We start from the raw sequence: 14,091 nt of genomic DNA, 5'->3' as shown, positions 1-14,091 counted from the left end.
TGCATAGGACACCTTCCTTTCTGCATAAGACACTTTCTTTTCTGCATAGACACTTTCCTTTCTGCATAGCACACCTTTCTTTCTGCATAGGACACGTTCCTTTCTGCATACACTTTCCTTTCTGCATAGGACACTTTCCTTTCTGCATAGACTCTTAACTTTCTGCATAGACACCTTCCTTTCTGCATAGACTCTTAACTTTCTGCATATACCCTTAACTTTCTGCATAGACACCTTCCTTTCTGCATAGATCCTTAACTTTCTGCATAGACACCTTCCTTTCTGCATAGGACACCTTCCTTTCTGCATAGGACACTTTCCTTTCTGCATAGACACTTTCCTTTCTGCATAAGACACTTTCCTTTCTGCATAGGACACTTTCCTTTCTGCATAGGACACTTTCCTTTCTGCATAGGACACTTTATTTTCTGCATAGACACTTTCTTTTCTACATAGGACACCTTCCTTTCTGCATAAGACACTTTATTTTCTGCATAGACACTTTCATTTCTGTATAGGACACTTCTTTCTGCATAGGACACATTCCTTTCTGCTCTTACTTTTTGTACTCTGACCTCCCTCACTCTTTTTGGACACTGAGTATCTCCTCTATCTCAAGATTTCATTGACTAACAGAGCATCCTCATCATTGTGCGTCTGTGTTGTTATGTTGTATGTACTGTATGTTGTTTGTCTCACTACCCGCCACCCCTTATTGTAAATGACTGAGTTCTAGAAAATGACTAATATGAATCCCATTTTTTATGAACATTATTATTATTATTTACTATATTGATGTTAACCGTGTGATGCTATGTTGTATTGTACTTGTAGGCCAGCTGAAGCCCACCATGGCGTTCATGTCGGGGAAGCTGAAGATCAAGGGAGACATGACCATGGCTATTAAGATGGAGAAGATGATGGCCATGATGACGAAATCCAAACTGTAACGGACCACATTGGCCTACAGACCACCTTGACACCCACAGACCACCTTAACAAATCTTACAGATTGTCCATGTAGTGTGTACATGATGAAACTATAACCAAAGGGTATCCCCTCACACAGAAAAAGGGTTGACACTGTTATTAAAGAAGATCTTGAGGTACTCTCCTTGTCCTCCCTTGGCTCCTACTAAGATTGGAGGAGGTGGTGGAAAGGTTGGAGGGGGAAAGGGGGCTTAGAACCGAGAGCCTAGAGGTTATAGATTCAAAACTCCAACAATGGGTTATCTGGTTGAAGCTGTGGCCCTAGTTGGGGATGAAGAACTCAAGACTTTAGGTTTATAGGATTTAAAGCCCTTCAGGGGCTCCTGGGACACAATGCCAAGTCGGGTTTCGACCACACAGCCTTCTGTACTGTTCAACCAGTCAATAATCTAGATGTATGTAATAAACTGTCTCCTTTTTTTTTTTTTTTTTTTTAACTGTTTGTAATAAATTAGTTGATTTTGAATGTTAAATGTGTGTCTGAAGACTGTCTGAAACAATGATGTCCATAATATGTTTGCTTGAGATTCCAAGGCTAACTATTGTAATGGAAGTGCGATCCCTGAGGGCAGAAAGACAACCATTATGCTGGTCTCTTGGTTCTTCTTGGCCCGTGACCTGTAAACATGAGGGGATTTACTTTCAAAGCTAATTCACATGATTCATTACTGGAGAAATGCAAGAGGTTGACATTTGTCCGTTATTACATTAATTATTAAACATTCTATTCACATGACTTATTTTGCTCTGCAATGTCACAATGCCACGTTAGCCATGCCACGATGGTCATTTAATGATACCCGTTGTTTACGACCAAGGTGTCTGCGGTCGAATACTCTGAATAAATCTAATTTCCTCATGGGATCCAGATCCAGTCCTCGGATAGATCACTTTTAATGTAACATTAAAAAAATTATTTCAACCAAAGCGGTATCTGCTCTCTTGCATTAATGTCAACAATGCAACTGGGCACTAAATCACACCGGTTGGAGGTACGGAGGGTTTGGTTCTCATCTCATTGGTTGAATGACTGAATGAATGAGAACTTTATTTAACATATTGCGGAATGGGTACAATACAGTACGGCTCAATACATACAATTGTTAAGGGGATGCAGACCAGAGAAAGACGTTTGTCTTGTTTACATTAGGGTCCCCCATTTTCAATTCATAGTGATGGAACTTCAGATACTTTTATATGAAAAAAGGTTGCAAATATAATGGGCTATTATTTTTAGACATAACATTCAATACTTTTTTTTATAGTTCTAGCTACAACTCGCATGATGAATGCTAATGTGTCGACAAGATTATTATTATTATTATTGAGATGAAAATATCTCTGACCTGAGCGACGTTCATTGGCGGAGCATGAAAACCAACCAGCTCTTCTGTACCTTGACCGTGTGTGACCTAGCGCTGAGCCACTGGCACCCTCTGATGGTAATGTGAGCTCTAGGAGGATGTGACCTAGCGCTAAGCCACTGGCACCCTCTGAGACTGACGTTAATGTGAGCTGACTGTTAGGAGGATGCAACGACAAAGACAAACTTGTTTTTCTTGGCAGCCTTTTGGTCAAATAAACTAACTTTGCGTAAAGTCAGGCCCTCGTACCTAAATCTAGACGTACATGTTAAAGAAGAACGCGTTGTTTAGTCGTGTGAGTTAACCCGCGTCTGCCTCGTACTACGGACAATAACATTGTAGTGATGTCGTTAGCTAGCTGACGTGAGCTAACTAACTCACACAGAAGCTGTATTATAGAGGCGGCGGGCGATACAAAGAAGAAACGCCACCAAGACCCGGCATCATGATCAAGCCATGAACACCGTCTGAGCTGAAGTGAAGGGACTTGCAAGCTCGTCGCGTCCTGTTTGTGGAAGAAGGCGAAGTATCCAAACTGGCACGATGGACTATCTGGTAGGAATCACTGCCAAGAGTCTCGTACGTCATATGCAGAAATGTAAACATCTCAAATCATTCTGAGGCCCATGATGTTTCCCAACGCTGCCCGACAACATGTTCTATATATTCAGTACATTAGCTACGAACACACTTAGGCTGTTGGCAACAGTAAGTATAGCGTCATTCAATACTGATACAGGAAGTACAACTGAGTCTATGATGAATATGATGTTTCTTTCTCTGGTCTGCATCTGGTATGTCATAAATGTATAGATGTAGCAGTACTGACTATCTGTATGTCATGTATGTCATATATGTCCAGATGAATTGAAAATGGGGGACCCTGATGTAAACAAGACGAAAGTCTTTCTCTGGTCTGCATCCCCTTAACAATTGTGTGTATTGAGCTGTACTGTATTGTACCCATTCTGCAATCTGTTAATAAAGTTTTCAATCAATCAATCAATCAATCAATGCATCCCCTTAACAATTGTGTGTAGTGAGCTGTACTGTATTGTACCCATTCTGCAATCTGTTAATAAATTTTTCAATCAATCAATCAATCGCTGTGACACCCCTCGTCAGTGTCGCAACTTGTGTAGATCTGCACAGCTCTGCTGATGGAGTTATGCGTCATCAAATCTAGTAAGCCTAACTTATTATAGAGATCGATTTTTGGCGTGAGAGGTTTTTGCTTGATTGAAAACTTTATTAACAGATTGCAGAATGGGTACAGTACAGTACAGCTCAATACACACAATTGTTAAGGGGATGCAGACCAGAGAAAGACTTTCGTCTTGTCTACATCAGGGTCCCCCATTTTCAATTAATCAATACATTTATGACATACAGATATACAGTACTGTTTCATCAAGAACATTTATGTCATACAAGACATATACAGTACTGTTTAAGATAAAGAGATCTTAAAAGAAAAATGTATACATTCGAAGGGGAATGTAATGTAACGTTATGCCAGCTGACCATTTGAATGTTTGGCATTTCATGAATGAATTAATGAAAACTTTATTTAACATATTGCAGAATGGGTACAATACAGTACGGCTCAATACACACAATTGTTAAGGGGATGCAGACCAGAGAAAGACGTTTGTCTTGTTTACATCAGGGTCCCCCATTTTCAATTCATATTGACATTTATGACCTACACAACATACATGACATTTATGGCATAGGGATATACACAACATACATGACATTTATGGCATAGGGACATACAGACATACAGGTATTTAGTACTGTTACATTTGTGACATATACGATATTCAAATATACAGTACTGTTACCCATAGATCCTGACAGAGTATATACATGTGATGGGGAGGGGACTGTACATTAGGAGGGGGTGGGTGGGAGAGGAATATACATACGGTGGGGGAGAGAATATATACATACGGTGGGGAGGAGACTGTACATTGTGGGTGGGTGGGAGAGAAATATACATATGGCGGGGAGAGAATATATACATGCGGTGGGGAGGAGACTGTCTATTAGGAGGGGGTGGGGGGGTGGGGCGGCTAGGTGGTGTAGTGGGCAAGGCACTCGCCACCAGTGTGGAGACGCTAGGATTCGCGTGTTCGAATCCAGCTCTCCACATTGTTTTCAGTTTAGCTGGTCGTCCGCAGTAATACACATTGGCCGTATTACGGGGAGGGAAAACTGAAGGGTGGGGATCGAACGTTGTGAACAAGCGACTCCTACAAGTCGGTTGGTGCGCCTGCGCAGTAGAATCAGGAAGTGTCGGGGGCAGCGTGAGCCTCCCACGCGTTACTCCTCGACACTGAGAGATCGAGCTGCGCAGGTGAAAAGATGCGACTGCTGTTACCTCAAGTACCGGAGGGGACTTGTGCTATGTATGACTTAGTCCACATTGCAGCCGGCTTGTGGGAGGCAAGAAACAGCGTTCGTGACAGGGGAGGGTTGAATTGGATGATACGAAATTGGGATGGGAGAAAATATAGAAAAATGGGAGAAAAAGTGGATCAAAAAAAAAAGGAGGGGGTGGGGGGGTTTGGACATTTACGGTGGCCAGTTCCGAATTGCAGCCTCCCGTAGGTGCTCTTTAAGAGCGGTTTTGAATGTGGGTAGGGATTCACATTCCTTTTTTTGTTTGAGCCGAATCTGGGTTTAACATGATTTGTTGAGCTTCCTCTGGTGTCATGGTGTTCACTGACCTTTGGGAAGTATTTTGACATGTACATGGGTACCTTAGTCGTATAGTGTATCTTGTAGACCAGGCCCATTGCAAGTTGTTGTACTCTGTCATCTACTCTAAGCCATCCTAGGTTGTCAAAGTGGGCAGGGGTGAGGTGGGTTCTAGGGGTAAGGTCAAGTAGAAGTCTGACCAGTTTGTTTTGTGATGTTTGTAATCTTGTTTTTAGCACCTTTGAGGTGCTTTGGTACCATGAGGTGCAAGCATAGTCGTCATCATAGTAGGGCTGGGCGATATAACGATAACGATAATTATCGCGATATATATATATATTTTTTTATTGATCTTTTTCCCCCTCCATTTTCCTCCGATTTTCTCCCATCCCAATGTTAGTCGTTATGCCAATTCCCAATCCCCTTCCTGGTCGCTGCGCACTTACCCCCCACAGTCGGTCTGGGAGAGTGGAGGCTATCACGTGCTTCCTCCGACACACGTCCAGCCAATCAACCGCTTCTTTTCACCTGGCAGCGCGGATTCTCATTGAGAGGGCGTAGCGTGTGGAAGGATCACACTATCCCACTCAAGTCCTATCCACGCTTAGCAGGCGCCCCGACCGAACTGTAGGAGTCGCTGTTTACAACGACCCGGACCCACCCCGCCAGCTTCTCCCACCCTCTAATACTGCCAATTGTATTAGTGTGAACGGCCAGCCAAGCTGGTGACAACCCCGGAGCTGTGAGCTGGATTCGAACAGGCGAATCTAGCCGCTCCGGGGTTTGGTGACAAACGCAATCTCCGTTACGCCACCTGACCGCCCTATCGCGATATATTTTAATAATCGATATCGGAAAAAAAAATCGGAAAAGAAAATCGAAATATATATATATACCTTTTTTTGTGACCTGCAACAGGGCAGTTTTAAAACCAGAGACCGTGGACAGACTTGTCTTTCTTGCCTGCAACTTAAAGTAATGGCTTTGCTTGTCCAAATGACAATACTGACCAAATTGAGATTTATTTTTCTCTTTTATTTTGTTTGCTTTCTAATTAAAAATACAGTTTGAAACCGTCTGTACACAGTAGGCTATGTGTGCTAGCAGAGCTAGTCTCCAGTCATGAGTCACGGTGCACATGTGCTGTGGTTTGTCCACCAAAAAAGCGCCAAAAGATAGAAAAGAAACTAGCAGAGCCAGAACTGTTCAACACCCCTGGAGCCACAGCCAGCAGAGAAGCCAGTTTACTTTCGCTTTCAAACCAGCTGCAGCCTGAGAACTGGAGTGTGAGGGGCTGTAACACTAAAGATGGCGGCAACGACAAAGAATTTCTGCAAAATAAACATACATCTGTTGTTTAAAAAAAAATCAGTTACTAGTTACTTTGAAAAAAAACTAGAGGTGGGCATAGATTAATTTTTTTAATCTAGATTAATCTATCTGCAATCCTGGATTGCTCTAAAAAAAACACCATGAGCCCATCTCCCGTTTCCAAAATGCATTACAGACTGTTTGAAAAAGCTGTTTTGCTATGATAATAATTGGTAATGAAATATCAAAATAATGTTCAATAAGATGTACTTGTGTTTAATAAGTTGTTTTATTCAGAAGTTAACACAAATAAATAATATTACCAGTACAGTACAGTATCTAGCACTCAGGAGCAAAACAGAAAGAATCATTTCAAACTTGAACTATGTGACATGGCTTGAATCAACTGCTCCAGTGGAGTTGCTCAGTGGCCAATGGTGTCAACTGTGGTTGTACTGGGCAGCTCCCAGGTGTGAATGGAACTGTGTGAATGTGAAGCAGGGCGTTCCTGAAAAAGAGCATCTGTGCTCAGCGAACCTACCCTGGGTAAATAAAGGTAAAAAAAAAATTTTCTTTTATTTTTTTTTAGATTAATGCGTTAATTATATTATCGCGCGATACTAGTATCGGCCCAGCTCTAAAAAAAAACATTTTGATACGGATCAAGATTTTGATTTGGATCAAGGATTGAATGGTCCCAAGTTATAAAATACAAGAACGTTATAGGCTATAGAATATGTACTTTTACTTAAGTAGAATATTGAAAGAAGGACTTTTACTTGAGTACTATTATCTGATATTTCTACTTTAACTTAAGGAACTGTGTAGTGTGTACTTATTCCACCACTGTCTGTTTTTACCTGGTTCAGCAGGTCTGGAGAACAAGTGTATCTTTTTACCTGGCTAGAGGCGCTGGGATGTTGCCATAATTACTTTAGTTTTTTATGACGTTAACTCTGGGATATTGCCATAGTTACACTATTCATTTTATGTTAACTATGGAATGCTATTCACTAGGAGTGGTGTTTTTTGGGGGGGGGGGGGTCAGATACTTAGAATTCCAAAGCAGTAGGCTAATCAGTGCTAAAGGTTTGGTAGACAGGGACAATTTTCAGAAAATCATAACCCTGAAGGCATTTCGTGTTTATTTTTGGTACACAGCATTTCTAGGGGTATTAAGGGGTGCTGAATCCAAATATGCTGTATACCAAGCTAAAAAATGTCAAATAAGGCCTCAACATTGAGAAATCCAACATGGCCGCCAGTGCCAGGCTGAAATCTATTTAAGTGCATATCTTTTTGACTAAACAAGGTAGAAACATGAATGAAATGTGTTTTTATATGTTTGCATACATGAGGAATTTAAAATCATATCCTGATTTTAGATCAGTTGTGAAAATGTTGCTTGAAACTCATATTTATAGCAGAAACGGTGGTCGTTATTGATGCATAACTCATCATCAACCAAATAAGAAAGAAAAGCAGGATGATCCCAGGCCATGGATTTATTCATCAAACTCTTTTCTCTTGAATCTTTTTAATCAACATGCCATTTATGCAAATGAGATAGTCAGACTCCTTAATATGCGTACAGTAGCTTAGGTAAAGTAATTTATTGACAGTCATCAATCGTATTCAGGCAGGTGTCGCAGGTGTCTTGCAGTTGCATGATTCATCCAATGCCACTTTTCCTGAATAGAATAGAATAGATTATAATATAATAAAATAAAAATATTATTTTACCATATCAATATAAGTGAATGTACGTTTGAATACTTGTTACAGTAATCCTTACAGTGACAGCTTATTCGCACTCTTCCTCAGTGTTCCGGCAGGTGTTGACTTTCTTACAGTTTCTTACATGTGACTCTTCCTGAATAGAATAGAGTAGAAGAGAATTGAAAGAGTATAGCCAGCTCTCGTACAAGTATATTCAAACACATGATGATACAATTGTCCTTACAGTGATTTATTCTGTTCCTTCATTCCTTTTTTTCTCTCCGTTATAGGCATATGTTCACAATTCTGTTAACAACAAACAGTCTAGAGTATACAGTCTTGCAGGTGGATATGCTCTACCACATCATAGTTTTACAATCTAATAACATTGATCACTATTAGCTAATCCTTCATACATACCTGCAGCGTTGGCTGAGGCACTCCTTGGTACACCCACATGAAGTGAACTCCCTGCAGGCTTTAGGCATGGGTGGCAGAGAGAGTAGCCGTGGCACTAGCTGTCCTTCCTTGTGTATCCACCCCATTTCATCAACAGGAGGAAGATCAGGGTGTGGCAGGTGAGCTTGGTTCCAGATGCTTGCTTGATAGTGTGAGCGCATGATGTGGAACTTCACTGCATCCGAGGTTGGTGGCAGAGTCTCTTGTGGACGGCCTTTGCAGAATAACTTGACTCTTGCTTTGTTGCACGTATCCACCTCAGGCACACCATAGATCTTGCAGATGAATCTCTCTGTTGATGTCACAATATCTATGGCTACCTGGCGTCGTTTCATACTCTAGAAAAGATTAAACTGTAGCCTGTGACAGATCAGCAGTATACTCTTAATAAGCTACCAGCTTTTATTGTTATGGTGAGAGTAGGATAAACAGGAGCTACAAACCTGCAGGTTTGTTTAGTAAACTTCAGTATGTGTGCAGCTGCTCCAGGCTCTGTTTCCCCTTGAAATAAGAGGCCTCTGAAAAAGCATTTTGATGAGGTGACAGTGAAACCGACCGTTGAAATGTTTCACACCTATCCCTCCCTCTCTCTCTCTCTCTCTCTCTTGTTCTCCCCTCATCTTTTTCATATCTTCACTCAGCAGTGTTTCCCATGCATATATCCCTGTGTGTATTTTATTTATGGTGGCCCACCATACATCTGTCAGAAAATAACAAGTTATCAGGGCTACTTGTGTTAAATCTACACCATATTTTCCACTTGCGTGTATGTGATTTTGTTTTTTACAGAACACCTTTCCCTTTGAGGAAATATGTTTAATTGTGTGCCGCTTTCATCATCTCATATCTCCAGATGCACACTGTTCCAACAATTATTACAACTATTTCCACTGCTACAAATCAAGAAACATGTATGGTTTTAGGTATCTTTTGATGACGGACATGATGGTTATGTCAGTGTAGCAATCGGATATGGCGAAACTGCTCAACCGGGCAGTAGCGCTTCTCATTCAGGTTTTGTTTTCTCCACGGCCGGGGTTGTAGAACTCCAGTCCCCTAGTGGTGGCAACATGTAGGAGAGACCTGTCCAGTAACTGGTGGTGGTGTTTCATAACTTGCAAGAGTTGCAGAGATATTGAAGAAAAACGCTGAATTGTGTGGCTTTTTCTTTCCTTTCTCTTCAGACCCAAAACATTTCAGTTCAAATGAATTGCTGTAAAATATTCTGTAAATAAAGTGCTGTGTTTCATACATACAATAAATAGTCAAATACGTATGCCTATCATAATTATATGTAGTAACTGTAGGTTACATATCTAGGCCCTGCAGAAATAAGCTTATGTGTACAAATGACAAAATATATGTATCGCTAGGGCTGGGCGATATGGCCAAAAACGTTATCGCGATAAAATTATAAAATTATTTTCATATAACTCGATATCGATAATTATCGTCGATATAATGTCTGTCAAGTTTAATTAACTTATTATGCCCGGCGCCGATGGACGGGCTATTAATAGACTTGTTTTTCTGCTGCGAATGTCTCGAGTTGATGTCGTCATCAGTCCGCGCACGTTAGCAGTTAGCCAGAGCGAGCAGTGTATCCCATGACAATGTACTAGTAAATATCCCTAAAATACTCTGTTCCGCCCCAATACATTGCAACGACGTCCACCGTATACCACACACTACTATAACCGTGGCATCAGAATTCACGCCACATACATACTCGGCACGTAAATATATAAAATAGCGCCGTGCAAGCTAATTATCCTAGCTAGCCAAACTATACCATTGCGCCGTGCAAGCTAATTATCCTAGCTACCCATGTATCCAAATGTCCTAAATATCCCTAAAATACTCTGTTCCGCCCCAATACATTGCAACAACGTCCACCGTATACCACACACTACTATAACCGTGGCATCAGAATTCACGCCACAAACATACTCGGCACGTAAATATATAAAATAGCGCCGTGCAAGCTAACTATCCTAGCCAGCCTTGAGTCCTAAACCAAAACAGTAGCGCATCTGGAGCTGTGGTGCGTAAGCACGTCATCACGTAACGTTGGTTGTTGTTAGTGAGTGTGTTGAGCCGAGGCTGAGCGGAGCCAAACTTGGAAAATCGATATATCGAAACTTTGCGACCACGTTTCATGTTTATTTCGAGGAAATAATTTATCGCGATATTTATCGTTATCGTTTTATCGCCCAGCCCTATAGTATCGCTACAGAAATATGTGAGTCCTTTACATTATTTTACTACTGATGACATAACGAGGGGTGTCCCATTTCCTAGGTAAAGAGATTAATTTGAAATCCCTTCCCCTTGTAGCTCCGTTCTGAAGTGCCACTGCCCAGTCGAGGGCACTCTAAAAAACTAGGGGGAAGGGAATTGGGATTAGGCCCATGAAATATCAGACATACTGTAGGGTATGGATGTGCGATATATCGGCAACTACTTGGTATTGTCTGATACGGGTGATTTTGACTGTGACCAAGAAACTAGTATACGTCTGTATGTCCGTCCCCCCCAAAAAAAAAAGATTTGCCACAACATGATATATGATAGCTTTGTACACATCCTTGGACTCTTTTAGGACAGCCTTGAAAACCCACCTGTTCACGAAGGCCTTTGGCCTCTCTCTGTCCATCATTGTTAGTTACTATTATTTTTCTGATGTTTTATTCGTCTTGTTTTTGCTTTGTAAAGTGTCCTTGGGTTTCATGAAACGACCGGTGCTATATAAATCTAAGCTATCATTATTATTATTATGATGATAGAGACATGCAATTTGCTACAATGATAGATAGTGGTGTTCCAATGCATCACAGCACATATCACAGCAGTCAGCTCGATGGTAGCGCTATGATCAGAGGTCAAAATGTAAACAATTTAAAAGCAACTACACATATCCACCTGTTCTTACTCTCAACTTTGCTACTGTCTGGGACCCTCCATTTCCCCCATATTGGAACTTCGGTCATCTTTGTGTTGTTTTTTGGAAAATCACCTTTTCTTTACTATGATCACAAATAGGATTATTTTCCATTTTTCATTCTCATCCCTTTCAATGTACATAACTGGATTTGTTTGATATAAAAAAGAAACGTTATCAGCCATTCTCGAAGACACTCTGATGTCATGAGACTGCCGCCATCTTGGTATACTATGGGGACCATACGGATTTCTACCATCAAATCCATGCATTGAGCTCCGTTTTTATTACATGTTTTATCACATTCTTGTTCATTTCATAACATTTTCATATGATTTGTTTTGAAAATATTGAGGCCAACATGGCATTTCACTATTTCGAAAGCCTTTCTGGTGATTCTAAGGCGAGATATGAGTCAAAGAAACTCCCCCTGATTACCACGACCACAACATCAGAGCGAGTTAGCCGAACGTTAGCCACCAGCCACTTTTTCCTCTGATGGTATAAAACTTCCGATTTGGATTTCTGTTTTTGTCATTAGTATAACCAGGGGCGTAACTTGCGGGGGGGTCCCCGGAAAATGTCCCCCGCATGATTTCAGAATGCAGTATTTGTCCCCCCCATGTTTTCCAAACCGCTGCAACTGCGCGGCCTGGCGGCCAGCACTGTGACTCGCTACTACACAGTGCCGGCACTGCAGATTTACCCTACTCTTGGAATTCAGTGCCAGATCCTCAAAGTCATACATAGGGGTAGGGCTGGGCGATATGGCCTAAATATCATATCACGATATTTTCGGACCTTTCGGCGATACACGATACGCATCACGATGTTTTTCTTTTTTTCCCCAAACAATTCATTATGAGGCTTACCAAGACAGTATTTGAGTTTGCAAGCTAACATTAAAGACAAAATAAAATACCCATGCATTTAGCATTTTTATATTATATATTAGATTTAGATTATTGGATTATTAGATTATATATTGCATATATTTAGCAATGAGATATTATATGATTTAGATATGAAATATGATGAATTGAAAATGGGGGACCCTGATGTAAACAAGACGAAAGTCTTTCTCTGGTCTGCATCCCCTTAACAATTGTATGTATTGAGCTGTACTGTACCCATTCTGCAATATGTTAATAACATTTTCAATCAATCAATCAATCAATCAATCAATCAATCAATCAATAAATAGGATTTTAGCATTTTTATGAAACTACTGTATATTTGTATGTCTCTAAATGTTTTGATGAATTGAAAATGGAGGACCCTTATGTAAAAAAGCCGAAAGTCTTTTTCTGGTCTTCATCCTCCAGTCAGTCCACTGTTGTTGTATTGAGCTGTACTGTATTGTACCCATTCTGCAATCGTTAATAACGTTTTCAATCATTCAGCCGGCAACAGAATAATTTTGATTGACAGTCGAGTCTGCCAATTACGTCACACCGCTTGTACCCGCCCTGCTGTTCTTAGCACCAATCGGCAAGCGCTATTATTTTTTTACATTCCTGAATGCCCTCCATTGATTTTAACAAGAGCTCAGCTCAACGACAACAACAACAGCTCACCGCAGCCGACGAGTGATTACTAGCGCACCGCAGCATGACAACGAGGCATAATGATTTTACTGCAACAAATGTTATAATAAAAGCCTTTCCATACATCTGTCTGATTGAAAACTTTATTAACAGACCGCAGAATGGGCACGCACAACTCGGCACGGATTGAGATATGAACAGTAACGCTTGCTATCTATGTCGTCATCGGACGTTGCTATGTTTGGGTAAATACGCTGATGTGTAACTATATAACGTGTAACTATATAATGTTAATGCCACAAAACGAATGCCTTTGTTAATCATAAGTACTAACTTTGATGCAGTAGTAGTGTGTGTGTGGGAGCGGCGTTGTTCAAAAGTTTGAACGGGGTGGACCAGATTGACGCGACACAATCCTCTTGGGCAAAACATCACGATATCCACGATACGTTAAAAAAGTGTATCGTTAATGAACTGTACCCGATATTTATATAATATCGTCATATCGCCCAGCCCTACATAGGGGCGCTGTCTCGATAATGCAGTGTTATTAAAGCAGCGTGTAGCCGACGCATGAACCGACGTTGGAACTGGAAATCCGTTGGTAAAGAAATAGCGGCCTGGAATAGTTTTTGTTTTGGGACAATTCGCAGTAAAGGAATATATCTGTCGGCGATGTTGTATGCGGGAACGAATTGCAGAGAGGGAGGACTGACTGAAGTGGAGAGTGTGTTTACTTGTGTCTCAGAAAATAAATGTCTCATCTGATTTCTTTAATAATAATAACCTGGACTTGCTGCAGGTGCAGCATATGCATCAGGATATTCTGGACTCACTGGACATTCATGTTGTCAACTTGTCATGAAGGAGTTTATTTCCACCACTCCTGAACGCAAGACCACCTTCTGTGTTTTACCGTCTTCGGAATAGGTAATGTGTGTTATTATTTATCGCTCCTGCAGCGATTGTTGTTGCGACAGTGACACAGAGGGCACAACAGCCAGGTGGAGTAAACTGGGCTGTGATGTGTGCATCAGAACGCTCAGAGCGCGGA

At 41.1% G+C, this 14,091-nt stretch overlaps 2 protein-coding genes across 2 annotated transcripts in view; both read left to right on the top strand.

The window, feature by feature from the left end:
* hsdl2 (hydroxysteroid dehydrogenase like 2) overlaps positions 1-1,463 on the top strand; it is a 33,093-nt gene extending 31,630 nt beyond the window's left edge. Inside the window, exon 11 of the mRNA XM_084325285.1 lies at positions 835-1,463. Coding sequence (XP_084181411.1) covers positions 835-950 — 116 coding nt within the window. The 3' untranslated portion in view covers positions 951-1,463. The remainder of the gene's footprint in view (positions 1-834) is intronic.
* A 1,062-nt stretch (positions 1,464-2,525) lies between these two features.
* The window catches only part of arl15b (ADP-ribosylation factor-like 15b), a 160,520-nt gene continuing 148,954 nt past the window's right edge, over positions 2,526-14,091 (top strand). The window contains exon 1 of the mRNA XM_084325286.1: positions 2,526-2,909. Coding sequence (XP_084181412.1) covers positions 2,898-2,909 — 12 coding nt within the window. The 5' untranslated portion in view covers positions 2,526-2,897. The remainder of the gene's footprint in view (positions 2,910-14,091) is intronic.

This window comes from Notolepis coatsorum (genome assembly GCF_963971535.1).
Source record: "Notolepis coatsorum genome assembly, chromosome: 11".
NCBI classification, from domain to species: Eukaryota; Metazoa; Chordata; class Actinopteri; order Aulopiformes; family Paralepididae; genus Notolepis; species Notolepis coatsorum.
Note: the sequence above shows the minus strand (reverse complement) of the source record. Positions and strands in the feature narration are given on the sequence as shown.